General features: G+C 37.9%; 3 protein-coding genes across 3 annotated transcripts; 1 reads left to right on the top strand and 2 right to left on the bottom strand.

Moving 5' to 3' along the window:
* Positions 1-52: 52 nt before the first annotated feature.
* Positions 53-14,904, bottom strand: tspeara (thrombospondin-type laminin G domain and EAR repeats a). The gene is made up of 14 exons (XM_057338965.1): positions 14,775-14,904; positions 11,179-11,302; positions 10,030-10,052; positions 9,101-9,321; positions 8,271-8,497; positions 7,780-7,870; positions 7,546-7,702; positions 6,048-6,179; positions 5,670-5,902; positions 5,031-5,220; positions 3,442-3,674; positions 2,042-2,220; positions 1,806-1,907; positions 53-779 (listed from the first exon to the last, which is right to left on the bottom strand). Exons 1-14 carry the CDS (start codon positions 14,902-14,904, stop codon positions 626-628), a joined length of 2,196 nt encoding a protein of 731 aa, XP_057194948.1. The 3' UTR covers positions 53-625.
* Positions 14,905-15,885: 981 nt separating this feature from the next.
* ube2g2 (ubiquitin-conjugating enzyme E2G 2 (UBC7 homolog, yeast)) lies at positions 15,886-23,128 on the bottom strand. The gene is made up of 6 exons (XM_057338842.1): positions 23,029-23,128; positions 22,712-22,747; positions 22,511-22,556; positions 18,787-18,905; positions 17,023-17,163; positions 15,886-16,759 (listed from the first exon to the last, which is right to left on the bottom strand). The coding sequence occupies exons 1-6, from the start codon at positions 23,069-23,071 to the stop codon at positions 16,647-16,649; spliced, it is 498 nt and encodes a 165-aa protein (XP_057194825.1). The 5' UTR covers positions 23,072-23,128; the 3' UTR covers positions 15,886-16,646.
* A 109-nt stretch (positions 23,129-23,237) lies between these two features.
* On the top strand, positions 23,238-24,729 carry cep20 (centrosomal protein 20). Its single transcript, XM_057338843.1, has 5 exons — positions 23,238-23,407; positions 23,599-23,796; positions 23,944-24,028; positions 24,270-24,393; positions 24,480-24,729. The coding sequence occupies exons 1-4, from the start codon at positions 23,380-23,382 to the stop codon at positions 24,382-24,384; spliced, it is 426 nt and encodes a 141-aa protein (XP_057194826.1). The 5' UTR covers positions 23,238-23,379; the 3' UTR covers positions 24,385-24,393; positions 24,480-24,729.
* Positions 24,730-27,028: the final 2,299 nt, after the last annotated feature.

The raw sequence follows: 27,028 nt of genomic DNA, 5'->3' as shown, positions 1-27,028 counted from the left end.
TTTGTAGTTAACGGCCGGCTTTAGTGTCTAACGATTGGAGCGGACCATGTATTTATATTAAAATGGATGCAGTTATATATATTAATCAATACAATTCGTATAAAATATTAAGTAAATGCATATTGACAAAAATAGCAACAAAGTAAAATAGGTTTATTGTAGTGCAAAGAAACAGTTATGCAATATTTCACATATAAATAGCATTATTACATTATTTTACATTTTTGGTTACTTTTGTTTGTGTTAAACATTGTATTTGTCATGACAGATAAACAAAACCTGTGTGTATCCCAGACCCAGACAGATTCTGTTTTTCAGGACCCGGGGTGGGGGGGGGTTATGGGTATGGGTCGAGGGGATGTCAGAAGCCCGCTGACATTCTGACAGAAACAACGCAGTCCTTTGCCGAACCATTTAAATGATGATACTAGGACACATGTGACAGAGTTATCTCTGATTTTTTTACCATGCATGCCGACAGTCCTTATAGGAGATGAGGTAGTTTCCAAAAGTTTCAAACTCCACATATTCAATCCATTGTAAATCAGAGTCGCCTCTCTGACATTGCAAAGTCACAGCTGAGGTTGCATAGAAGACCATTGAGTCAGTGACTTCGATTGCACCCTCAGTGGACCTTTAGCTTGAAGACTTTGGAGAGAGGGGCTTTGGCACTGGAGTACATCAGGAATGAACCTTCTGCTGAGGTAAAAAATTCCCAGTCACTGCATCCAATAGTGGGTAACCGATGGACAGGCACAAAGCCCTCATATCCCTGCCACCTGTCAACAGCCAACATTTTTTTAAACATTCAACATAACTATTCAACATTAGTAACAATATCTTCTAAACTATAGACATTAAAGTATGGTTGCTATAGATATAAATTATAACAATTATTTTGTAGGTTTACTGAGGCTTTTATATGCAAACAAGCCAGATATGGGGCCCTATTTTCACGATCTAAGCGCATGGCCTAAAGCGCAGGGCGCAGGTGCACTCAGGGCGTGTCCGAATCCACTTTTGCTAGTTTAACGACGGGAAAACGGTCAGCGCGCCCAGCGCATGGTCTAAACGGGTTGTCCCGATTCTCCTAATGAGTAATGGGTGTTTTTCCGGCGTAACGTGCAGTAAACCAATCAGAGTCTCATCTCTCATTCCCTTTAAGAGCCAGTTGCGCTCGCGCCATGGCGGATATTTACACGGCGGACTTTGCCAGAGCAAAGACTGGACGCTTCTCCAGAGAGGAAAGGCATCTACAGGACAAGCCAGATTTTTATATTGATGTCCACAATAATCATCTTTTACATTGTACACCATTTATTTTTATATTTGGCATGTTTGTGTGCTGCTGCGCTTCCCTCTGTGTAATAAATAAAGTGAAAGAGCGTTGTGGACCCGCCCAGAGGCGCATTTTCTACTAACGCGCTCTTTAAATAACAAAAAAATATTGCGCCACAGACCAGGTTTGAGTTGGTCTATGGCGCAGGCTATTTTCAGTTCCTCAAAATAGCAGCGCGCCAACAATGCGCCTGAAAACAGCTCTTTTTTAGACCAACACGCCCACGGGTGCACAAATGAGCGCAAATGCATTTGCTATTTAAACAACACAGCGCAGGACGGGAAAACGAGAACTGCGTCGGGCTGAAACTAGCAAAAACACTTGCGTTGCGCCGGGTGCATGATAGGGCCCCTAGTCTAACATGACAGTAAGTATTTAAAAAATGTACAGTAATCTTCTGCTTTACTGCACACGTGAATGACATTCAATTACTTGTTTATACTCCATACAAACTGTGGATTATTACCTGTAAATAACACTGTTCAAAGAGTAGGTCGCTCCATCATAAGAGTTGGCTACTACTAAGAAGTGCTCATCTCCAATTGAGAAGAACTCCCAGTCCACTGCACTGTCAACAGAGTGGTAAAAGAGGTCAAATCTAAAATGCTTGCTGATTTACATTATTGTACTTACAGTATATATTCATTTGTGGAGGAATGTGCATTGATGTTCGTTCCAGAAGAAAGGAAAGTTGTGATTTACCTGTATGTGACGATGTCTTGGAACTTGAGGAACATCTTGGTTGTCATGTCGAGTTCGTATATAGTTGAGTTGATGGTATAAAGGCTTGGTCCTCTCTCACACAACATGTGTCCATTAGCAACTGCTAGAAACACTCTGTTTCCAATCTGAAACATTTCCCAGTCTGTAGCCCCAAATGTCTACAGAAAACCACATATTACAGGATTAAAGAGAGTGGAAATGTAATCGGTTATTCATATACTTACAAATTCATATCCGAAAGTCCATAAACGCCATTACCAGTTACTGTTTTCTCATGGGTCTGAAACAATGACACAATTTACATTTTTTGCGAACTTAAAGAGGACTGTAGTGCATGACGCCATATTTTCGGGAAGCACAGCCCTGCTTATTTCACTCCGACTGCATCAACATGTTCATGAGTTACTGTACATATCATATCACATCACATCACATCACATCACATCACATCACATCACATCACATCACAGAGACTTTGATTTTTGTTGATCTCAGAGATTCAATTATAGTGTAACCTCATCTAAATGCTTAATATTAACACAAACACACACAATTAAAGCGCTTCTCGTCCTCGTTCCCCTATAAAACACATCTGCACAGAGGGAAATTCCCAGCCGACAGGGCTGACAACACATCACAAGCTGAGAGTCTGACATGTACATTACATCAGTGATTTAAAGCCAATTCAGCACCCATTGAAACGGTTTAATACTTTTATAGCTTTAAATCAAAGCTGTTGTTACATTATTCATCCGACTTCCGATTACTGTTCATATACTGTGCCATTAAACATGTAATGGTTTATTTAAAACCTAGCATATAAAATATAACGTCACATCATTGCTTTGCATTTATTGTCCATACAATATTTCAAAGAGACCTTGTCTGTCTATAAAAGCATCACTACTGTAAAGTAATCCATAAGGCTTACTCTATAGGATTTTTACAACTTTGTGTGAAGAAATGCGTACTTCGTTTACAAGTTTAAAACATAAGAGTATTTTACAATCCGAGTATTACCACAAGCTTTCACAGATGAAGTCATTTGCAGTGATGGAGTGTATGACAGCAGGATTCCAATGAATCTCTGAAGTAGCACATCATGGTCTTTTATGATGGTTGCGCCTTTAATTCAGCCTATACTTAAACAACCCGAGCGATACTACTGACACCCTGAGGTGATTCTGTGAGAACAGGTGTCAGGTAAATGTAACTAACTGGGAAACACCTCCACAAGGTCCTTCAATCATATTTTTGACATGAACGCACTCCTTAGTTTTTGACCCATGCAGGCTGGAGATGTCTTCTATATACACAAAAGCTTCAAAGTCAGTTATTTTGAGAATGACTCCCTTGAGAACCATCCTTTTGATTCTTACCCGTATACTCTGAAAGAGTTGAAATGCTCCACCGAGCCAGATATAGATGGACGAATCGGTTTGCGTGGATGTGCCGTCAAACGCGTTGGCCACCGCGAGGAAGTGGTACGGCCCTACGGAGAAAAACTCCCAGTCGTACGCTCCTGATGTTGAGATGGTCTGGTTCACATCAAACGTCTTGGTGCCTGGGTTCCACTTGTAAACAACACTGTCAATGTTGTGATTTCCATTCTCTAGAGTGATGACAGAGATGTTATTTAATGGTCTGAAGTGAGTGAACAAGTGTTTTATAAAACATGTTAAGGTGTTTTTAAAAATACAGCGATATATAATAATTGATTTGAATTGATTTGAAGGGTGTTGATTGTAACTTGTATGGTGTCAAATTATTAGTGTTACCACTTTATTTATTTTTTTCATTTTAAATATAAAGGACCATAATGCAAATAAGCTTTTTTTTATCCTTGTTGTTTGGATAGAGAGGCTTTTTTGTACAATTTATCAAATGTGTCAAATAACGCAGCAAAAATGTATTTCTTACTTAGTACTCCGTTTTTCAGTACAAATATCTTAAACAATCTCAAATTAAGATAAATTTAGTGCTGTCAAGTCAATTAATTGATTCCAAAATAAATATTTGTGTATATATAATACGTGTGTGTGTGGCATGTAAATTTATATTTACTGTATATATGACAAATATTTATATAAATATACATTTATACTTAAATATAATTTATATTCAGTACATATATATATACAGTATATATATATATATATACCCAAACACACACCCACTGCTTAAATATATCCTTGAATGTCTGTGTATTTATACATATATATACAGTACATATAAATATATACACAAAGACACACACACATACTGTATTATATGAACACAAACATTTGTTTTGGAATCGATTAATCACAAATAATCGATTTGACAAACCTATGTGTGGCATGTAAATTTATATGTATATATAACAAATATTTATATAATTATACATTTATACCGAAATATAGTTTATATTCAGTACATACATACATACATATATATATTCAGTATATAAATATACACCCACACCTACTGCTTAAATATATCCTTGAATAAACATATAAATATATACACAAAGATACACACACATACTGTATATTATATGAACACAAACATTTATTTTGGAATCGATTCATCGCAAACAATCGATTTGACAAATATTTACTTCTAAACCAAAATGACTAAATGCATCAAGATGTTAAGTCTTGTTTTCTGGGGGGAAATCCAAACGGTGTCAATCTGCCAATAAGGTGAATCTTGTTTTCCTGTTAAATTAAGTGTACTTTATGTGCAGATATTTATTTAATTTCGATAGGTTTTTCTGAAAACAATGACAAAAACACAGAGTAAGACATTAGTTTCTTTTGAAATGTGGACGTGACACATCTTGATGTTAAAACCGGATCTTACAGCTAAAGCAGAGAGTCTTGAGTTTAAATCTGCACTAAAAATTGGATATACAGTACTATTTCTATTTCAATATTGAACATTCTTGCAGAACGACAGCCAAACAGCATCAAGCAACCACACCGACCTGTTCTGTGATTGGCCACCGCTAGAAAAGCTTCATTATTGATGTGAAAGGCCTCCCAGTCTCGAGCGCTGTGTGTCTCCAGAGTCTGATAACGCACAAACTTCAGTCTCTTATTGCTCCACCTATAGATCACAGACGTCTCTCGTCCTCCGTTCACTGGACCCATGGAGTTCGACACTGCCAAGAACATCTGGCACGTGTACAACACACATAAAGATAAATGAGCCCGATAGAGACAAACAGAGATAAAGTTACACTTATCAGTCAGTCTGTCGTTTGAGTATCATGAATCCAGCTCTTTAAATATAGAACTGTGTGGAGATGAGCCGGCAGATACGGCACGTGAGTCATTATTTCACTGATCTCAATACGGATAGTTAAAGGGCTCCGCAGGTCTCAACAAAGAACTTTTATGGCTTCCTATTCGCTACGGTTCCACATCTTTGTTTAAGATGAAACAATTAGACTGCAGACAGACAGAAACAGTTCATTCAGGGAAGTGAATTTCTGTGGTTGACAGCTTCAGTAATTAAAACTTAAATGGATAAGTCAATGTCAAAAGATCTGTCTCCCGCAGAGAAGATCAGATTCAATTCTTGGCGCATGAATGAAGGACCGTTCTGTTTCAGATGTTCTCACCTTCCCACCGACAGTGAACTGTTTCCATGCCTGGGCTTTGAAGGTGCTGAAGTTCTGGTAGAGCTGGAAGTGACCGCCGTCCCAGCGGTAGATGGCAGAACCCGGTTTGGTGGCTCTGTGTGCCATAGCAGCGAACAGGCCGAGAGAGGGGATCTGGAAAAGCTCGATGTCCAGCGTCTCTGAGATGGTGTATAGATCCTGATAATCCTCTACATAGTCCAGTCTGTCTTTCTCTGAAGGTTCAATAAACAATTGATCAGTTGATGAACCTCATTGGGGGTTGTTGAAAACGTACCATATTTTTACCATGGTTTTGTGGGCATGTGCCATTGTAATATCACGGTATTCTAGTCCATTTGTTTTACTAAATGATCTTACCTTGTGACATAGACTGCCAGCGTGTACCATCACAAATGAAGAGACCCCGTTTCAGAGTGTCAAACCAGAGTCGCCCCTGCTCCGCCCCAGTGCATGCTGGGTTAGACCCTAGAGTCACACGGATCTCAGTCTCTAAACATCAAAAAAGCACACCGAGCTTAACATGGACCCGTAACATCCGTTCACATTTCAATGTTCCTTAGAAAAATAGAGGTTCATTGATCTGCACATGTAAATGAAATTTGACGCCACCCTGGGCGGTCTTCAGAGGAGGCACAAGAAACCATTCGAAGAGTGTCAAAGACTCATAATGTGGATCAAAGTTGCCATTAGCTGATTTGAATACAGAGTATGTAAACAGTGGATTGACGTGTGCCAGCGTAAACCCGCTCCATCACTGACAGAACTCGCTGCGAGCGCTTTCAACAGCTGTTTTCCTTCTGAAAGCAAAGCGAGTGTCAGGTGTTTAGTTTGGGAAGATAACTCAAGCGGGCTCTGGGAGATGTGTCATCGGTGTGGTCCTTCACCCCGCAAAACGAATTATTTGGCGACGCTTCGTCGTAGCTCAATATTAGCGTTGGCTGAGAAGATATGTTAAGCTTGTTTTCTTTTAAGGATCTCTGTCTGAACCATCACCATCCATTTCATTTGTACATACTGTCTAGAAGGCGTAGTACATTATGCTTTACCGTTTAACTCCACTTTCATCTAACCTTACAGAAATCATTTTAGTAATATTCCAGGACATGTTGTGCCTTTTTTGGACAGGACAGTAAATCTGTACAGGGGCTACATCAGAGCGATGCCCACTAGACCATCAGCTCCGACTTACATTACATAATACAAAATAATATAACAAATAACATAGCTATCCCTTTATAAAAAATTACACATACAAAAAAATACACATACATGTATAAATATTTAGATGGATTTATTTAAATTGACCAATAATTGAAATTATGTATGTGACCCTGGACAACAAAACCAGTCTTATGGGTCAATTTTTCAAAATTGAGATTTTTACATCATCCGAAAGCTTTCCATTGATGTATAGTTTGTACGGATATAGTATTTGACTGAGATATAACGATTTAAAACTCTGGAATCTGAGGGTGCAAAAAATAAAATAAAAACTGAGAAAATCGCCTTTAAAGTTGGTCAAATGAAGTGCTTAGCATATTACTCAAAAAACATATATAGTTTCAATATATTTATGGTAGGAAATTGGTACAGAATATCTTCATGGAACGTGATCTTTACTTAATATCCTAATGATTATTGGCATAGAAGAAAAATAGATAATTTTGGCCCAAACAATGTTTTGTTGGCCATTACCACAAATATTCCCGTGCTACTTTTTGTGATCCAGGGTCACGTATAAATGTTTTTTTTCTTATTATGCATGTATGTGTATGTGTTTATAAATACAAATGAATATGCACAGTATTTTATTCCGGATGTAATTAGTACAGCCCAAAAAAAGAACACTTTTTACCATATGGAGGGAGGAGAACATCATTGGTGAGGGTTTTGACTGGCAAATGCGACAGAATCGTAGGGATAGAAAGTTCAGTCAATGAGGGTCTGGATGAGGGACACACTCGTGATGTCGCGTCTGACCCGGGCAACAGGACGAGCTGCCGTAATAAACCCTTTAAGAAGAACACAGATCATTATCTGATGAAGCGTAATGAACTTAAACTGTATAATCGTTCGAAAAATAACTCACAGTGAACAGGCCTTTCCACTGCCTTCGACTTCCAATGTGGAACCTGGAGCCGTCGGTGTTGAGATCAGAGGGAAACGGCTGTTCATGAACTCTGAAATACAACGGTGTAAATAAATAACAAACCGAGCTAAACTTCAGTCTGTAGCATTACATTTTTTTCCAATTTTGTGATTGAAACGATCCCTGAAAATAACCAATATTAAGCCACCCATTTGGTAACATCTATTATTTACAGTATATTAGTGAATTATAAAATATACTTCTTCCACAAAACGTTATATTAACAAATGGTTCAGTAAAAAGCTTAAAGTTGACAATTATCCTCAGGAGGTCACATTAAATAACGTATTTGTACACTTGATTTACAAAAAACAGCCAAAACTTTGCGTTGACATGAAATAAAGTTGTCCTTGTCAAATGATTTTATGTAGTCCTATGCAGATGTTAATTAGTATATTATTATTGCTGCTATATGAGAGTTAGGTCCTCACAGTTCCAGCGGGATGCCGCAGTCCAGGGTCAGTGTGGCATGATGACCGCTGATGGATATCACTATACTGTGCCAGTGGTCATCCGCCAGCCGGATTCTTTTAAAACTGAGACGCTCTCTCCCCATTGAGCCCTGATAGAGCAGATGAACTTTGTCTTTAGAGAAACGCAAACCAAGCAGCAGTTGATTGACATCTTCCTTCACCACAGCGAATAAAAACTCAGTTCTCTGAAACAAAGGACACAGACTTGGTTTGGGTTTCCTTTCATGATTATTTCAGGTTTGTTGGGAAAAGATGTTTGGAAAATTTCTCTATGAATGCAAACATCTTGAAAGATCTTGAATGAATACACTTGATTGCTTTCAAAATCAATAAAACATTAATGATAAACATATACTACTGTACCGATGAAAATGAGTAATGTTTACTTAACTACAGTAAGTAATATAACTTTATTCAACTAAGTAAATAAAAACAAACAAACACGATATAAAACTACTTAATTACTTTATTACAGTATAGAGTGCAACTTTTATAATTTTAATAATTTTAATCCCAACCATTTTAAATAATATTATAACAATAATATAATATTTACTTAATGCTAAACTTACCATTTGAAGATATTAGGTAGACCGATTTGTACTTGATACTATAGCAGTATTATTATTTTAAAAGTCATTGTTCAAATTGATACGAGGATTTGATCAAGTAAATAAAAAATAAATATGCTTTTTTTAATTAAAAAATGTGTTTATGTACTTCCATGTAATCTCTTAAAATAAGAATAATAAAACTCCATAAAAGGTTTATAGTAAGTATATTCTAACCTTTACTCTGGTGTGAGGCACTTTAACAGTGGCGACGATGGAGAATTCAGCAGGGAAGAGAGGACAGTTAACGAAGAGCTGAGAGGACGGGAAGGTGAGAGCCTGTGAAGGACTGAGGATCTGCAGTCCACGAGCATCTCCGGCCTGTACCATACGGACCCCGGCCAGAGCCCTCCCGTCACGGGGCAGTACACGAGACAGCAGGTCCAGAGGATGAAGATCTGGAGACCAAGACATGAGAGAAGTTAAGAGTTTCAGAAACAAGCAGATGAGGTCTTGAGTATGCATGGACCTGTCAGCATCTGCATCCGGAAGATACTGTGAGGTCGGGCAAAAATCATCTTTTTCTTTTGATGGTCTTTCGAAATGTAATTATATGTCAATTGTATATATTCCGTGGTAGATGTTATGGAGGACCCTTAAAGGAACGGTTCACCCAAACATTACATTTCTCTCAAGTGAATGAATCATTTAATAAATAAGCTCAAAATATATATGGTTCGTCTCAAAAACGTGTTGTTCCAATTCAGAAGACATTTAGTAACCCACTGGTATCATTTTAATTAATTTAATGAAATGGCACGATGGGGAGTAAATTATGAGATCATTTTTACATTTGAGTGAATTATACCTTTAAGAGCATGAAAAGAATTGATATTTTCAGTCGGCAGTATTACAAATTGTTATTGCTGTAATTAAAACATTAACGGAACGTTTAGGACTGTGTTTGTTCTTAAAGTCCCATCAGCCAATTAGCATTGCAATTACGGCTTAATTTTCCTATACATTTATAGATCTGACAATTGGCTTAAAAGCTCAAATGTTCTGCCTGTAAATGAAGATAGCAGTGGTAACACAACTGACACGTGTATTTTATTATGTACCACAATGTTTTTACATACTGTAAGTGTGGCAGATTAAGAGTATACTTTTGGCCACGATGAGTTTGCATCTGCGGATTGGAATGGATCTTTATTTAGTTTATCTCCCAAAGTATGCAAATTGTCCCACATGCAAAGTACACATAGAAGAGAGAGTGTGAGATTCTCAGAATCGTGGGGAAGAGGGTCATGTGTTTTAAAACATGAGCATACCGCAATATCTGAATCTAAAGACTGTAAAACCATCGTTTTAATAAATGTTTAAAATGTTTGGTTTTGCTTTCTTATTCCTTTAAAGAAGACACGCTGATAACAAAGAGATGTTATGAAATGAAGGACTTGAGTCGATTCTTTACACATTCTCAGCATTCTTGAGATCATCCAGAGCATTGTGGTATTTACAGCTTCTATTGTAATAACAGTCTATTAGCTCTAATTACGGACCATTGTGAAACATTTCATTCAGTGTTTTTATTAAGCTTAGTGACAACAAAATACCACAAATGTATTCCATTATAAATTAAAGAGGGAGTGCAGGTTAGATTAAAGGTGAAAGTTAAGTTATGGGTGGGTTTAAACAATAGACATTTCTATTCACAAACTCTAAACAGTTTTAAAATGTTTAAAATCTCAAATGGTACTTTTTGTGATGTCTGTTGAACGAGATCAGAGCACCCATCACAGTTTGTAACTATTTTATGAGGCGGCTACTTTGTTTTCACATTGTACACATTCATTTGAATGAGAAAATAACGATGAATTCCAATGAGATGCAGCAGTTTAATGCTGAAGTTTATTTCTTAAAGAAACAGTCAATATGAAACAATGAAAACACTGCCTTATTTTCAACACAGCATTGGGTCAAAAATGAACTTATGCCGGGTTGTTTGAACCCATTGTAGGGTCAAACATAAACCATTTGCTGGCTTAATTTAACCCAATGGTTGGGTTCGTCCCTATTTGACCCAATGCTGGGTTGAAAATAACCCAGCATGTTTAAGAATACACGTGTCCTTTGAAACTCATTTGATGTTATTTATTTCCATGCAACACAAAATGAGTATTTAAAAAACTTGAAACGCCATCAAATATCTTAAAAGATCCCTTCAAGACCGTTTGACAGCTGTCAATCGTCAAACCAAATAAAGTAAACTTGCAGTTCATCTGAGATCAAATAAGCGAGGTCATGTGCCTTACCTGTACATGGTTTCCATGGCACTGCTCTCGCACTTTCTGTGAGTGGAAGAAGCAGCAGACACCACTGCAATGGAAGATGCCAGGATGATGGCACCAAGTTCTTTAGACCTTCCATTAGACGTGACTTTGTCACAAAAGAAGAAACAAAATTGTGTTTTGCCGCAAAACTGTCCAAAATCAGTGCACTGAACTCGTCCGAGCTGGTCCAACGCTGTCCTTACGACACCTTTAAAAGTCCCGACCGTGGTCAAGACGTCTTGATGTAGAGTTTCCTGAATTGTCCAGAATGAATAGTGTCCATCATTGTTTGATTTGATAAAAGAAGCGGATTAAAATCAATCAGTCATCGGCTACTTCATGAAGCAGAAACAAAGCCTCATCTTAAACACACACGAGCAAATATACCGTTAACAGTTTGGAAGAGCAAAAGCCAAAGATGTAAGCAAAGTCTGCCCATCCACAAGCTGCTGAAGTCAAGCTTTGTTCCAGACACCTGTCACCTGTCGGATCAGATGCTAACAGATGAGAAGTGAGAGCTCCAGGGGGAAAGGTGCTGTATTTAGAGAGACATTCAAATGAAGTCATGTCAACACGAGAGAGGAGGGGCTCAGAAGGAGGTTCAGAGACAGGCAGACAGACAGAGAGAGAGAGATTTCCTGAGCTCCTTCATAACATAACCCCCTCCCGCTTGTTTGATTTTCATCGTCTGGGTGGAGTCGCTCTCGGTGTGTCCTGGTCTGGATTGTTCTCTCGCTGACCTTTATGAAGCTCAAGTCAAGATTGTGCTTAACAACACGGTCACATAGTCATACATGGATTCTTTCACTTGTTTTCAAGGCAAGGAAAGTAAACAACTTTAACACCATATGCATTTTCTTGAGGAGCAACACTACATGAGAGATTTAAAAGAATATGTATTTTGAATTCGCTTGCGTCAAGGTTATTTTAGTTTACTAAAATGAAAACGTTTCTGTTCATTGAAATCAAAAGATTATGGTAAAACTTCAACTCCATGAAAATTGTAAGTGTTGCCTCAAAAACAAACTGAATAAAGTTCAAAGCACTACAATTATAATAATAAGCAAAAACTCAAGTGAAATAAAAATGAATTAATCTAATATAGTGACATAAAAAATATAAAAATGCATTATTAAATGACAAAACTAAAATTGACCAAAATTGCTAAAACTTTATATAAAATTACCATAAAAACAAAAAATCTAAAAGAAAAGCTCATTTAAAATACTAATAAAACTAAAATCTGGTTTGTGTATATTTTCTCTTGTTTTAAGCATAAATCTGTTGAAATTATGTTAGATTAATCTGCCAATGTGGTAGGAACAAGGTGCAAAATAAATTCCCTGAAAACAAGCCATACAGTTATCATAACATATAATATATCCCTTTATTTACGTGTGCTATTGATGTTTTTCAACTAAAAATAAGAAAGTAGACATGGGTAGTTGGAGAATAAATCCTACAAGTGTCCTATGATGTGACAGCAAAATTTATAAAACAAATTGTTAATCTTACGTGGTTTTATATCATTAATATTTATATTTATCATATAAAATAGCATAAGAGAGATTTCAATACAGGACGTCACACTACAGGACAAATTTGCATATTAGTCTGTCACTATACCCACTTTCTGTCTGTTTATGTTCTTATCTGAAATAATTAAAATTACACTGAAGTATACTTGACTTACACTGACATACTGGCTGGTCCAAGAATATTTGGCCAATGTACTATAATAGTTTTTTTGAAGATATACTAAGTAGTATAATGAAGTAATCTAAGTATACTTGGTTTGTAGTTGTATTACTATTTTGATCAAGTAGCCCATTAAATACTTTCCACTTAGTTTTAAATAGTGCCTTCTGTAAAACTTACGAGTTTATATACAGTAACAAGTCAGCGTTGGGGTGGAATAATATAGTAAATTACAGTACTGACACTACTACAAATAGTAAAGTTTACTTGTAGTGTAAAAAGTACTAAACTAATAGTTTACTAAGAGTATACTTCCAAGTGTACTTTCAGAAACTATAAAATGTGCTACAAGTATTGAACTAGTCAACTTTTAGTATACCATGCGAGTAGTGTTGTTGTGATGCAAACATTGTTGTACAATATTTGTGTACTCAAAGTGAACTCATAAACTACATTTATAAACTAAAATGTGTCTAGTCTCAAATAGCATTGAAATAGTATCCTAACAATCAAATTATAGTACATTGATATATACTTACTTACCACATAAAGTATACTTAAAACATACTTGAACTGTTCTTAAGCATACTTCATAAAATTAGCAGTTTTTAAAGGATAATGTAATATAATATTTCTAGGGCTGTCAAACGAAACATGTTTACATAATATATGACTGTAGTGTGCATACACACACATGCATATACCTAAGAAATATATAAAAATTATGAAACATTTATATATCATTGAAATTATTGGTAAATATAAATAAATATGTCCTAAATATGTATACATGCATGTGTATGTGTTTATAAATACAAAATTAATATGCACAGTGCGCAGACATACATTATGTAAACACAAACTTTTATTCTGGATGCGATTGATCGCAATTAATCGTTTGACAGCCCTAAATAATACACAAATTATCTGACAAAATGTCAATGATGCTGGAGTGGTTGTCAGGGTGTTGCTATGCAGGTTCCGTGTGCATTGCACATTGTTATGTTGTTGCTGGGATGCTCTGGGTGGTTGCTAAGTGTTTCTTTTCTGTCTCACATCATGTTTCTGTGACAGTCGGGTCTCTAGATATGCCTCACAGCCCTCCTTAAGTCTACACACTACTGTCGGCCATTTCAGTGTCCATCAGGCACAGACATCATGTCCTTAATAAGCATGATTTGAGGTCTCGTTCATGTCTGAAGCTGTTCAATCCCCACCTAGTTTGGCAGGTATTTTTGTTTTGAAACTCTTTTTTTTCTTGTTCTTTCTCGGTCTCTCCATCTGCTGATACTATTTGGGGATGTACAAGCCACTAATGGTTAAATGATGGCTAAATGGGTGGGTTTGACTCATTAGCGGAGGCAAGAATTTCAGGTTCAAAGAGTCTGTTTGAAGATCTGTGTTCTGGCTCTTTTCAGCCCTTCACGCGAAGGCTAGCGTTGTTGTAAAGATATATATTCACTATCAAAACATGGGATAGGGGTGGGCACATCACTTCTTGAAAATAGCCAGTAGCTTTTAGCGTACACCACCGTTCATACTTCCTAGTTCAACTATACAGTAAAAACAAAAAGAAAACCTCTTATAATCTTGCGTAGACAAAAACATCACATAAAAATTAAAAATCGAGTCAAACAGGTCATTACAAATTAACCAAAGTTGCCCTGTCTGATCAAAGTCTAAGGTGATGTCAGTTTCAAGGCTGGGTTAGGGATGAAATCGTGAACAAGCTGGACTTCAACAAACTGAACCAGTTCCAGATCAAATTGGCCACAAAGGTCACGAGCGGCGTAAGAGAAAAGTGAAGCAGAAAGAAAAGGGAGTGAAAGAGAACGAGGTGCGTTGTACGTTAGCTCTTTATGGAAAGCTTGCGGTCTTACGTCTGACCCCGAGGCAGTTCTGAGCTTTGAGCTTCACATCAGACGTGTTTAGACAGAGAAACTCATCGCTTGAGTGAAGCGCTTGTGTTTCCATTGATGGGATTCCAGGAGAGATGGCCACACTCTCCATTTTGGCTCGGCGTGCTTGTTTACAAGTTACTCTGTGTAATAGCTCTCGACTCGTGGGTTGCGAGCTAAAAATAGGTCACAGGTGTGTACAGATGCAATCTTAAAAATAAAGGTGCTTCACGATGCCATAGAAGAAACGTTTTGGCTGTATGGTTCCATAAGGAACCTTAAACACCTGATGAACTTTTCTGTTTCACATCAGGTTCTTTGTAGTGAAAAAGGTTTGTTTAAGGTCAAGTGTATGAATTTTAGCGGCATCTAGGGGTGAGGTTGCGAATTGCAACCAACGGCTCACTCCAGCCCTCCCTCCTCCCTTACGAAGCACTAAGGTGGCTGACACAGAAGATATCGTCACGTTTTCGCTTCTTTGCCGAAACGCGCTCTGTAGAGCAGTTTGTCCGTATAGGGCTACTGTAGAAACATGGCGAATTCAATGCATGGGGACCCGCGGTGTATGTAAATAGAAAAAGCTCATTCTAAGATAATAAAAAAATTACGCTTCATTATGTAAGGTCTTTATACACCTATGAACACATAGTTATGTTTATTATATTGCATTTCTGTCAATAGATCCTCCAAAAAAATACACACTGGACCTTAAACATTGAAAAAAAGAAAACTTTGGGGATCACAAAATGGCTTTTGTAGCACTTTTTTTCAATTATTATTTTTATGTCATTACATAAATTATTGTATTTTGTCTCGCTAGATACTAATTAAAAAATTTAAATAATAAATTATTTTTATGATAAATGCAAGCAATTTGTTTGTGCTGATCACAATATGCATTGTGTGGTGAATTCAATAGTATGAAAGGCCAATGCAGTTGGTAAACTTAATAACTTAAATTTAAAACGTAGTTTGGTGAATAAAACAAGCAAAACATGAGAGTGGTTTTGTGTCCATAGTCAATGGGAGCCAGTAGTGTTTGGTTTAGATCTGTGGACTGTTTGTGAAAAAAAATAGCACTCGTAAATCACCCACATTTCTTTTTTTATTGGTATCACTGAACAAACCTTAAGAACAGATGAAAAACGATACAAATGACCAAATAAACTGTAAATCGAACCGTAAATCGTCTTTTTTTCTAGCTTGAAATTTGAACGAATGACAGGAGTGGGTTTAAAAACAATACCCCGATTTATCGAATTCAAACAGTGTTTCATATCAAATATAATTAAAATGTTTGCATCCACAGACTTTATCATGATTCCCGAAACATCAGTAATATAATCTCTAGCCTATATAAACAAACAAACAGATCTGATGGAGTCACGCTCGCTCTATGTGATTTTCCTTACGAAGTGTTTTATTAAAAAGAGGCATTGAAGCATGCATCAGCATACTGTTATCAAACCAAAAGCCGCATTCCATTGGTTATCTCATGGATGTATGGACAGGCAACACAGATAAACAGTCCGGAACGGCTGCGAATCGATGTCTCCTGTACTTATTCTGCGATTGATTCTTGATTCTCTACAAGAACATTGTCCGGCCGATGTGTAATGTTTTGCATTCTTCAAAGCGTCCGTCTGCTCATCCAGCCGATGACAGCGGAGAAGAGAGGAGGAAAGTTTGGATGGGAGTAAAGTGCTCACACTGGTGGATGTAGGGGGGTAGTACACTACAAGACTCAGCACGAAACTCTGCTCTTCTGTCGAGAGCGCGTGTCCTCGTAAACGTCAATCCTCGCTGTCCCGGAGTGTGTGCGTGCATGTGTGCTCGTGTCTGTGTGCGGGAGAGTCAGAGACCCAGAGATTTGCGTACGATCTGCTTGGCCAGCCGGTTGAACTGCTCTTGGTCCTCGCGCCACATCTTGGAAGCGTCCACGTTTGCTCCGCTCTCGTCGTTCGGCTCTGTAGGATCAAAAAAAGAGACAATAGTTACACAAGTAATAAACATATTACATTTACATTTATGCATTTGGCAGACGCTTTTATCCAAAGCGACTTGCGTTGCATTGCGACTTGCAGATACATTTTGTTTCTGACTATGTGCAATCCCCTGGGATCGAACCCAGGACCTTGGCGTTGTTAGTGCCATGCTCTAACCACTCAGCCACAGGAAAGCTTACATCACATGTACTAAAATGATTTGATTGGCTGTGATTTTGACTGACCAGCGAGCATGCTGACCACAGACAGCAGGATCTTCTCCACGCTCTGAACGGGACTCCATCTCTCTGCACTGCTCTCGTATCCCATGGGGTCATCGCCAGGAGCGTGGAGGATAGAGATACACACACGGCCATCTGGGTAGACTGCAGAAAACACAGACCATACCCAATAGTTATGAAGGGATACACAACATCATAACGCTCAGGATGAACAGAACCTACTGATGAATCTGCAAAAAACCCAATACATCAATTAACGAACAGGCTTCAAAATCGTAGAAAATCGTTTTGTGGCCTGAATGAATCCACCCCCGCACTAAATCAGAACACTGGATGTTATCTCCTCATGATGAGAATCTGAGCCGTCCCGCCGTGATAAACGCTCCAGAGTCCCGGCACCATCAGAGAACTGCTGACTGCTCGACTGCTATCTGTGGCCTGCAGGAAGACCTTTATCTGGACTTACTTCCCTGAACGCTCTGTCCACACATCCAACAGCTGGAGCAGAGGAAACATCCCGACTATAGAGACACTTTAGGACAAGGGTGAGAGACTTTTATTGCTTTAGAAAAGTGTTTCTCAAACCCACTTCTGCAGCCTCTCAAAACCAGACAATCCGACTGGATGAGCGAACGGAGCGAAACGGGTGATGTAAAAGAATCACTATGCTGTATAGTAAAAAACAATGCATCTGCAGAACGTTTTCGAATATTAATATGCCATGTATGGCAAAGTATAGCGCACACTTTCAAACATTAAACAATATGTTTAATACAGCAGAAAACTGCTAATGAAATCAATCTGACAATATGACAGTAACAGTTGATGAAAAATGTATCATACGGAGGCAAAAAAAAAGTATATATATACAGTTTTTGGACATTTACTCACTTATATGTTCATATTTTTTCCATATTTTAGAATATGAATAAAATAATAATGAACTCATCATAATTATGAAATAAAACAAAGGGAACATTGTGAATTATGTTGTAACTAAAAATAATGTTTTTAAAAAATAAAACGTGTTATATTTTAGCATCTTCGGTGTAGTCACCTTTTAAATAGAATTTGCAGAAATGTTTTCTTGCCATTTTATCAAGAAGCTTCTTGATGTCTGACCCTGAGATGCTTTTTAATCAAAGGAGTTCCCATCAATTCTGTGCTCTTACTGGCTGCTCTTTCTTCATTATTCAGTCAAAGTCATCCATTTCGGAAACATTTTTTATTAAATAAAATTTTAGTTTTGTCATGAAAAAAAAAACATGTTTATTTGCAAAATTCTATTTTTGTCTACTAAACTAATTCCAGACATTTAAGCACATACACTCAAGTGTCCAAAAACAAAATATAATTCCTATGACACGGCAGCTGGACAAATGAGAAACAACAGAAAATCCCAAAGTCAAAATATCCCATCGCCCAACCAAACCCTAACATACAGGTGGGATAATCCATAATCATATCAATACTTTGCTTGAAAAGGAAACTCAAAGCAAAGAACTAAGTGAAATGAGCAGACATTTAAATCAAAGGAGATGTTCAGCCATGCTGTCCAACAAGAACAACACATTTATTTAAACCAAACGAAAATTCTTCAGGAATTTTTTTCTTCATTTTTATAGATACTTTTATCCAAATGAGCCATTATCATAAACGGTTCTATTGCAATGAAGCTCAAGTACATTGCAGTGATCCAACATTCAAATAAATTCCAATCATCAAACCACAACACTGTGAATGTTAAATACATTCAGATTGACTCACTGTTAGGATGAAACATGTCGCAGGTGAACTTCATTTTAGGAGGGCTGAGGGGATAATCTGACGGGAAACTGAGGATGGCAGGAAACACGCCACCCTCGAAACACGTGTCCTCTGGTCCCCTAATGGAAGAAGACAAGAAAAGATACTAATTCTCCTTTCATTTGCTTATAACATCCAGATGTTTGCGTTGGTTTGTTGTAGAAGGCATTTACACAACAGTTTTCAACAAAATAATACTGCATTTGGCTTTTATTAAATAATAATATAATATTACAACAATAAAATATATTTAATACAATTTTTGTCATTATTATGTTATATTAAATAGCTCGATGCTTTCGCCGCACTACAGAATAAGTACTGTGTGAGCGCATGGCACGCTTCAAAGTGACATCACCAACTACTGGCCTAGCATGCACAGTTTTGACAACAATGTCGTCTTGTATGGCAAACTTGTCAAAATACACTTCTGCTGTGTAAATGTAAAAGAATCAAATCAAGCAGTACAGACGTGGATGTCTACATCAACTATTTTCGTATTACCCATAAATCCTGAGAATTCAGTAGTTTTATTACAGCAGGTGTTTGTAGTTGTGATGTAGAACAGCAGATGGACTCAGGATGAACACTTCTCCACGTCAATATTACAGAATGCAATAAAAACTTAAGCGCCAAAAATACAAGATCAAGATATAACTTCAAATGAAAACTAAATCCAGGCAATTCTTTCTCGAACAACATTCTGTAACTGAATCATTGAGAAAGAAGGAAGTGAAACCAATTAAAGCCAAAAAACCGTCAGGCCTACTTTTCATCTCAATACGTCAAAACAATCCCTTCGACTCATCCAAAATGTCTCAAAGAGAAACCGCCATAAAACGGCAGTTAGTGACTAACTTTGGTTGAGTTATTCTTGCTTTAAGAGCTTGTCTTTCCACACCACTGAACTCTGCAAACAAATCCGTATGCTTAATGTTGTCATTGCATTGTAAGAGGGGTTTGACACGGTTTCCTGTGACATAAAAACTAAAAACCATCTACAGGATCACCCAAAGACATTCACTCAGTGGCCAAACTTCATGGAATCGATCTCAAAGGCCTGTTTCACATGCAAATGTGTTATCCACCTGTCTATCAACATGTAGTTTCTATGGGCGGATATCAGTATGGTTGATCGTAATCGCACACATCAGTGGAGGCATCAAACAAAAACAGTTCCATATCGGTGGAAGAGCTGTCGGGGACTTGCTAAGAACGATGTTCCTTGTTTAGTTTGGCACTCACAGGTACTTATCGGTTTAAACCACTGATCTGACTACTAGTTTGATTTACCCGAGGACACGTTGTTTCGTCTTATGCAAACTCAAAATCAGCTTTTACATTTAATGTATCCTCACTGACAGATCTGTATATTTTGAAGGAACATTTCACCCAAAAATGACAATTCTGTCTAATGCTTGTAACCAAACACTTCTTCTTGGCCACTATTGACTACCATAGTAGTCAAAAGTGCCCCAGAACTGTTTGCTTTCCTACATTCTTCAAAACATCTCCTTTTGCGTTCAACAGAACAAAGAAATGTACAGAGCAATTTTCCCTACTATGGTAGTCAATGGTGGCCAAGAACTGCCTGGTCGCATTTGCAGGCTGCATACGTCATCAAGTCCGAGCATATTACCATTTACGCCTAAGAATAATGGTCGTATTTATAGTTGTTCATATTCTGAAATAAGGCATTCTTTATGATGTATGCAATGTACAAATGTGACCTCTGGAGGATGCAGCCTTCTGTTTAGGAAACGGCCTCTGACCAGTGTTGGCACTTTTGTTTCTATACTTTAATGCAACTAAGTGCCCAATAAAGTCGTCTCTCATTATATTTTCTGTTTATGTTGTCAGGCATTAAAACAAGTATAAAATATTAAACAAACGCGACTCACGAATTGCCACATCGTCTGATAAAATCATATACACCTCCGTCAAGGAGCTGTGCTTTTGGCAGTATTACTGTATTTGTCTACTGCAGCACACCAGTGACAGGTTTAAGGAAACACTATTGACAAGTCACCTGCTGTACGGTTAATTAAATGCGCCGCTTCTCCCTACCGTTCAATGAACAGACAAGAGACATTTGAAAAAATATATTTTTGAAATTTGTGAATTGGTTCAGAATTGTCCACGTGACACCCTTACTAACATCACTCCAACCCAGTGTTGGGTGTAACTAGTTACTAAGTAATTAGTTACTGTAATTTAATTACTTTTCCCTTGAAAAAGTAAAGTAAGGGATTATATGTGTGTGTAATAGTGGAATTGACATCAAAATTCAAAGTCTAACTTTAAAATCTGTGCTTTAATGTATCCTTCTCACATTTGTAATACTTTGGTCAGTTAATAAGAGTACTTTATGTAGTTTTATATTATTTATTTGAATGAATTAAAAGAGCCCTTTCATGTCTATCCTTGAATCACTTAACTCATCAAGGTTGATGTAGGATATAGAAAGTAATTAGTAATAAGTAACTAAATACTTTTTGGAGAGAGTCATTTGTACAGTAATCTAATTACACTATTGAATGTGTAATTAGTAACTAGTAATTAATTACTTTTTGAGAGTAACTTACCCAACACTGCTCCAACCCTTCCAATTCCTCATTAAAATGCATTCATTGGGCCTGTGGCGCAGCTCCACCACTAGGCTCATTGGGCCTGTGGTGCTATAATGTTTTATATATATTAATGATAGCATGAAAGTAACCTACTTTACTATAAAACATGGTTTTTCATACTGCCCACTCCAACATGGAATGCACAGTTTTGTTTTAACACATGCCATAGAAATTAAAAGCAAGTATAGTACCTTTTCCTTCCTCGATTCTGTTTGATTTATTCATGATATTCAGTTGTTTAGTCTGACGTCACGCACCACCATATATGGAAGGTCATATACTGTTTCCGGGACCAAAAGCTCAAAAAGAAGCTACAGGCAAACAACAAAAAATGCTAATATACGCTCATGGCGAGCTGTAAAACTATATAAATTAAACTAAATAAATGCTCCGCTTAAATATGCGATGTGAGTAAACTGTGCTCATTAACAGCTGTTAAAGCTGTAGCCCCGCTTGAGATGAATAGATGGTTGGACCCGGAAACGGTTTTCCTTAAGTCACCACTTATTAACAACCGAATAGCGCGCATTGACCGCGTCACCTAACGATTCTGTGAATCACTTGGAAACACCCATAGGAACATAAACAATCAATATTATAGCGTTAAAACTGTATTTTCGATTATGTATTCAAGCAAAACTGGACTGCTGATTATTTACGTAATGAAGTAAAAGTGACCCCTGCTGGCGTTATGTTGCGTCATTCACCTTACATTTTGAGGCCACGGCCTTCCCCCGTTAAAGAGACTTTACTAATGTGAGAGAGATGTTGATATGTTCGCACGTCTGTGTGTAAGCACACAGTATCCGAAGAGAGAAGCGAATATTACTGTATTTATATAGTTTTCTGTTTTAGGTATGTACTGTACTGTGTAATTAAGCTCCCATACTCGCGCTGACGCCAGACAATACATAGACATTAAACTTAACCAGTAACTTACTGATGTGCTGTATCATAATGTTTGCATCTTACGCTCCTGTTTATTACTGTGATCCATAGTGTATATAAAGCGCTGTATAAATAAGGGTGTATTGACATAAAAGATTAATACTTACATTATAAAAGCCTCCCATTCAAAAAAGTTCTCCTCATTTACAGGCCCTGTGGAGACGAGATCACCGCCATTAACCAGTGCTATAACAACACACTTATGTAATAACATATTGTACAGTAAGCGGACTTTTTGAGTACAGAAGACAACAATCTTGGGTAAATCAAGGTCAATGGAATAGTTTAATAATTGCACTAATTCTTACCTGCAACTATGCCTTCCGGAGGATTGAGGGTAAGTTCTGGAAAAGAAGAAATATGTTAAACATAACTCATTTGTGTTAGGAGGTCCAACGTTTAATATAACGTCAATGAAAACGGATATGTGAAAGTTGCAGCGTGTCACGGAAACACTGATATATAAGAGAGAATTAGGAGCTCTGGTGATTTGTTTTGCTAAAATGAGGTCAAATTTCAACCTGTCAGCATATGTCGGTAAAGTTCTGGAAGCATTCGAGTGTGTTTGAGAGTAATTAGCAGTTAGTAATTCGCGTTGTGTTGCACTTCGCATCAGATAACTTACGTTTGTATTCAGCCATAAGTCTTTTTAAAGCTGTTCCTGCCATTTTGATCCTTGTCTGGAAAGAAGTTGTTTTGGCACGAAGGGTGACGACAAATGACGCGATAAGAAATCTTGTTCTTCCGGGGACAAAAAGCGAGCAAGGAGTTTCTCACTGTGCCGAAATCTTCCACTCGACCTTCACTTCCGCATTGGGTCACGTGCTCTCAACAACGCATTCTCCGTACTACCGTACGTCGCTCTGCCATAGACATGCGTGGAAAAGCTAAGCGACAGAAAACGGTCTATGGTCGTGTGTAGTAAGCGCCGCACTGACCTCTAGCGGACGCATCACAGAAGTGCACAAGAGTTGCAATGGCAACCACAGCAGAACTGAAGAGCGGTGAGTTGATTAATCAAAACACTATAATACATCATATTGCTGCGCAGGGATCGTGATCATATTAAGTGTTTGTTTTATATTATAGCATATCAAGTCTCCCGTCTGAATAAATGACAAACGTGACCAAATCTCCACGCTGGCGTCGTTTGTAGGCTAAACTAACATTACTGTTTGTTTGTTTGTTTGTTTAGCTTTGAGAGAGACACTGGAGGCCCGTGGGGTCCTTCAGCAGCTGAAGGCGAGAATCCGGGCGGAAGTGTTCAGCGCCCTGGACGATCAGAGCGCCCCACGGCCGCCACTCTCCCACGAGAACCTGCTGATCAATGAACTGATCCGAGAATACCTGCACTTCAACAAGTATCGATACACAGCATCTGTACTGACCGCAGGTGACCACATGACAGCACGTGCATGCTTATGCATCCACTGAGTATTACGCACATTTCAATGAATTAAGATTTTGAGAGTTGTTCTGTTTAAACACTTAATGACACCTCACATGTGGTTTTTGTCTTTGGAATGTTGTCATCTTGCAGAATCAGGACAACCTGAAGTTCCCCTGGACCGTCAGTTTATAGCCAACGAGCTCAATGTTGCCGAAGATTCAAGTAGTAAAACAGTGTAAGTATGTTTTGTGTTCGCAATAAGGTCAGAATGCTGCCATTTGACATACAGCAAAAGTGAATGAAGCCCAAAAGGATCGAAGCTCCAAAAAGAACTAAAAGCACCATCAGAATAGGCCATGTGACTAGTGTCCATATCCAGCCTAACGTCTCGTTTTGTGTTCTAGTATGAAACGAGTATGTGATTATTTGATAGACATGTTTTGAGTGATCATTGTTATGTCTCTCTGATGTTTTAGGCCATTGTTGTACGGCTTGCTCCATCATTTCCTCGGCAGTAAGGATGAAAACAAAGGCAAACTCGTGTTGAGAGGCTCATCTATGGCACACAGCCGTCTTGATGCAGAGTCATAACCCTGACCGGTGAGACGGCGATATGAAATATCACAGGTTTGAGTTTTATAAATCTGAGCTGTTTCTCACATTCAGATGCTGTTTTGTGTTTGCAGGACAGCAGAAGCGACACTCACAGGAGGAACTCAAATGATCAGATAAGCAGTGAAATGCTGTTTCTCAGTTAAAGATGCCAAATTACTCTGTTTAGGTTAGCCTCCTTCTTGAACGCAAGGCAGTTGAATGGGATCTACAACATAACAAATTTCCTCACAAACTTAATGTAAACAGTTTTAGCAACAGATATGTCCATTTTTTTGTACCTTTTTTATTTGAATATAGCATATTAAATGTACAATTGTTGTAATACGACTGGAGCCTCATTTATTGGTGTATTTAGATTTCTTCATTTTGCAGATGATTTTAACCAAAGCAACGTATTTTCGTCACAATAAGCTGCATTTTGCACTTTTATTCCAAGCATTATATTGCAATGTATTCTTTAATTTCACATTCACGAAGACAGTAGTGCCACAAGCACAGTTCTGCAGGCTTATTTCAAAATCTTAAGAGAATGAATTGGGTTTCCTACTTTCATTTCAAGAGTTGCCAAAACAAGCTTAGAACGTGGTCCATCACGAGATGAGTCTGGTGAAGGCCCAGGTACTTTTTGCAACATTCTTTGTAACCGGCTGTCATCAGTCAATCTTTTCATCCTGCCAAAGTCGACCTGTCTTTGAGAAATATCACATGAACTATAGTTCCAAGTACTTTCTGAATCCAGTTATATTTGAAGATTTTCCCAAGTGTGGTCACTATGGTCTTCATGTCTCACGTGCGTCTGATTCTCCTGATGTGCAGACACCGATTCAGTGTTGATTCAGACATGTTGCAGTATGTTTGGCTGTCCTTCACCTCAAAACAAGCAAGCGTGCAAATACAGTAAACACCATCTGTTGCCAGATTCTTCAAAATTCCTCACTGCCTTTAAAGGTAAGTCAAGACCCACTGGATGCTTTTCTTCACGTTTAGTCGTTCACGAAAGGATGAAGGATTACGGGTTGGTTAAACCGTTTAAAGTGGTTCTTTTTTTTAATAAAAACCTTCCTGTAAAAGGTTATCATCACCAACTGATAGTTTATGTGAAACACTGTAAATATGAGCCGTCAAAATATTTGCTTTCCTGCTGCTGAGTTAGAACAGTGTTCCAACAGTATAAATATAACCAAACATGTATGACTTTTATAAATCGTGTCAGAACAACTGGACGGACTGTACTTTTTGCTCAACTCGCTTTTTAGTTAGATTGTGTTTAGTAGGGGTTTCTTTGGACTTAATGCACGAATCACTCGGCTTACTCTGAATGGCTTTACTCCAAATGAGTATTTGGCTCAGTCTCTCTGGACACTATCTATCCTGAACAGGCTGTACCTCGCTCAGTTTTAATCTGACACATATTTTTTTTTGATACTCGGATCTAATTCCTCTGTGAGGATCCTTCCATTCACTTAAAAGCAAAAATCTAGACATATAGGCCCGGTTTCAAAGACAAGGCTTAAGGCTAGTCCCAGACTAAAATGAATGTTTGCCCTGTCTTAACTGAATATACTGTAACTTGCCCAGAAATATAAAAGTGACATTGATTTGTCTCGAGATGCACACCAGTAATGTATTCTAAGGAATTTTTATAAAAGCGACATAAATATCTTAATTCAAATGAGGCATAGTCCTGGCTTAAACTAAGCGGTGTCTGTGAAACCGGGTCATCGTGTCTGTCTATTGTAATTACTTTCCTAATAACATCAATTGATGAATATAGGAAAAGCATTTAAAGGGACAGTTCACCCAAAAATAAAAATGATTTCATTATTTACTCACCTGTGTGACTTTCTTTCTTCTGCAGAACACAAAAGAAGATATTTTGAAGAATGTGGGTAACCAAACAACATTGGCCCCCCCATTGACTTCCATTGTATGAACACATTATTTTTTGTGTTCCACAGAAGAAAGCGACATAAACGGGTTTTAAATGACATGAGGCTGTATAAACGATGACAGAATTTGTATTTTTGGGTGAACTGTCCCTTTAAATTAATATCATTGACAGCTGTAGGATGTAGTACCATATAAGGTGAAACCTGATATCACAGTTTGATATGAATGATTTCATGACAATTTTTCGCAACAACAAGCTTTTATTGTTTCTTTTTCAGCACGAGCAGGTGTAATACTTCACATTCCTTAATTGGCGTGCGAGTCGTTGGCCGGCCTGAGAGTTTGCAGCTATTCCGAGGTTTATTGATGGTGAGTAAACATTCGAGAGATATCCCAATGAATGCCTGTTTGTCTTAACAATGACACCGGCGTTGCACCATATTTAGTCACTCCGTTCAAGTCTTTCTGTGTACCTTCCAAACACAGAATACAGGCCAGATTCCAGGCAGACCCCATTGTCCTTATATGGCACAAGAAGTGTTTCTGCATCTGATTCTTGTCTCCTCTCTCGCTTCTTTCTCATCTTTCTCTCTCTCTTCTCTCTCTCTCTCCACTCTCTCTCTCTCTCTCTCTCTCTCTCTCTCTCTCTCTCTCTCTCTCTCTCTCTCTCTCTCTCTCTCTCTCTCTCAGTCTCCTCACTCTACACTGTACACCATCTCTCCATCTATCT

This window comes from Triplophysa rosa, linkage group LG7 (genome assembly GCF_024868665.1).
Source record: "Triplophysa rosa linkage group LG7, Trosa_1v2, whole genome shotgun sequence".
NCBI classification, from domain to species: Eukaryota; Metazoa; Chordata; class Actinopteri; order Cypriniformes; family Nemacheilidae; genus Triplophysa; species Triplophysa rosa.
This window is presented reverse-complemented; position numbering and strand designations above follow the sequence as displayed.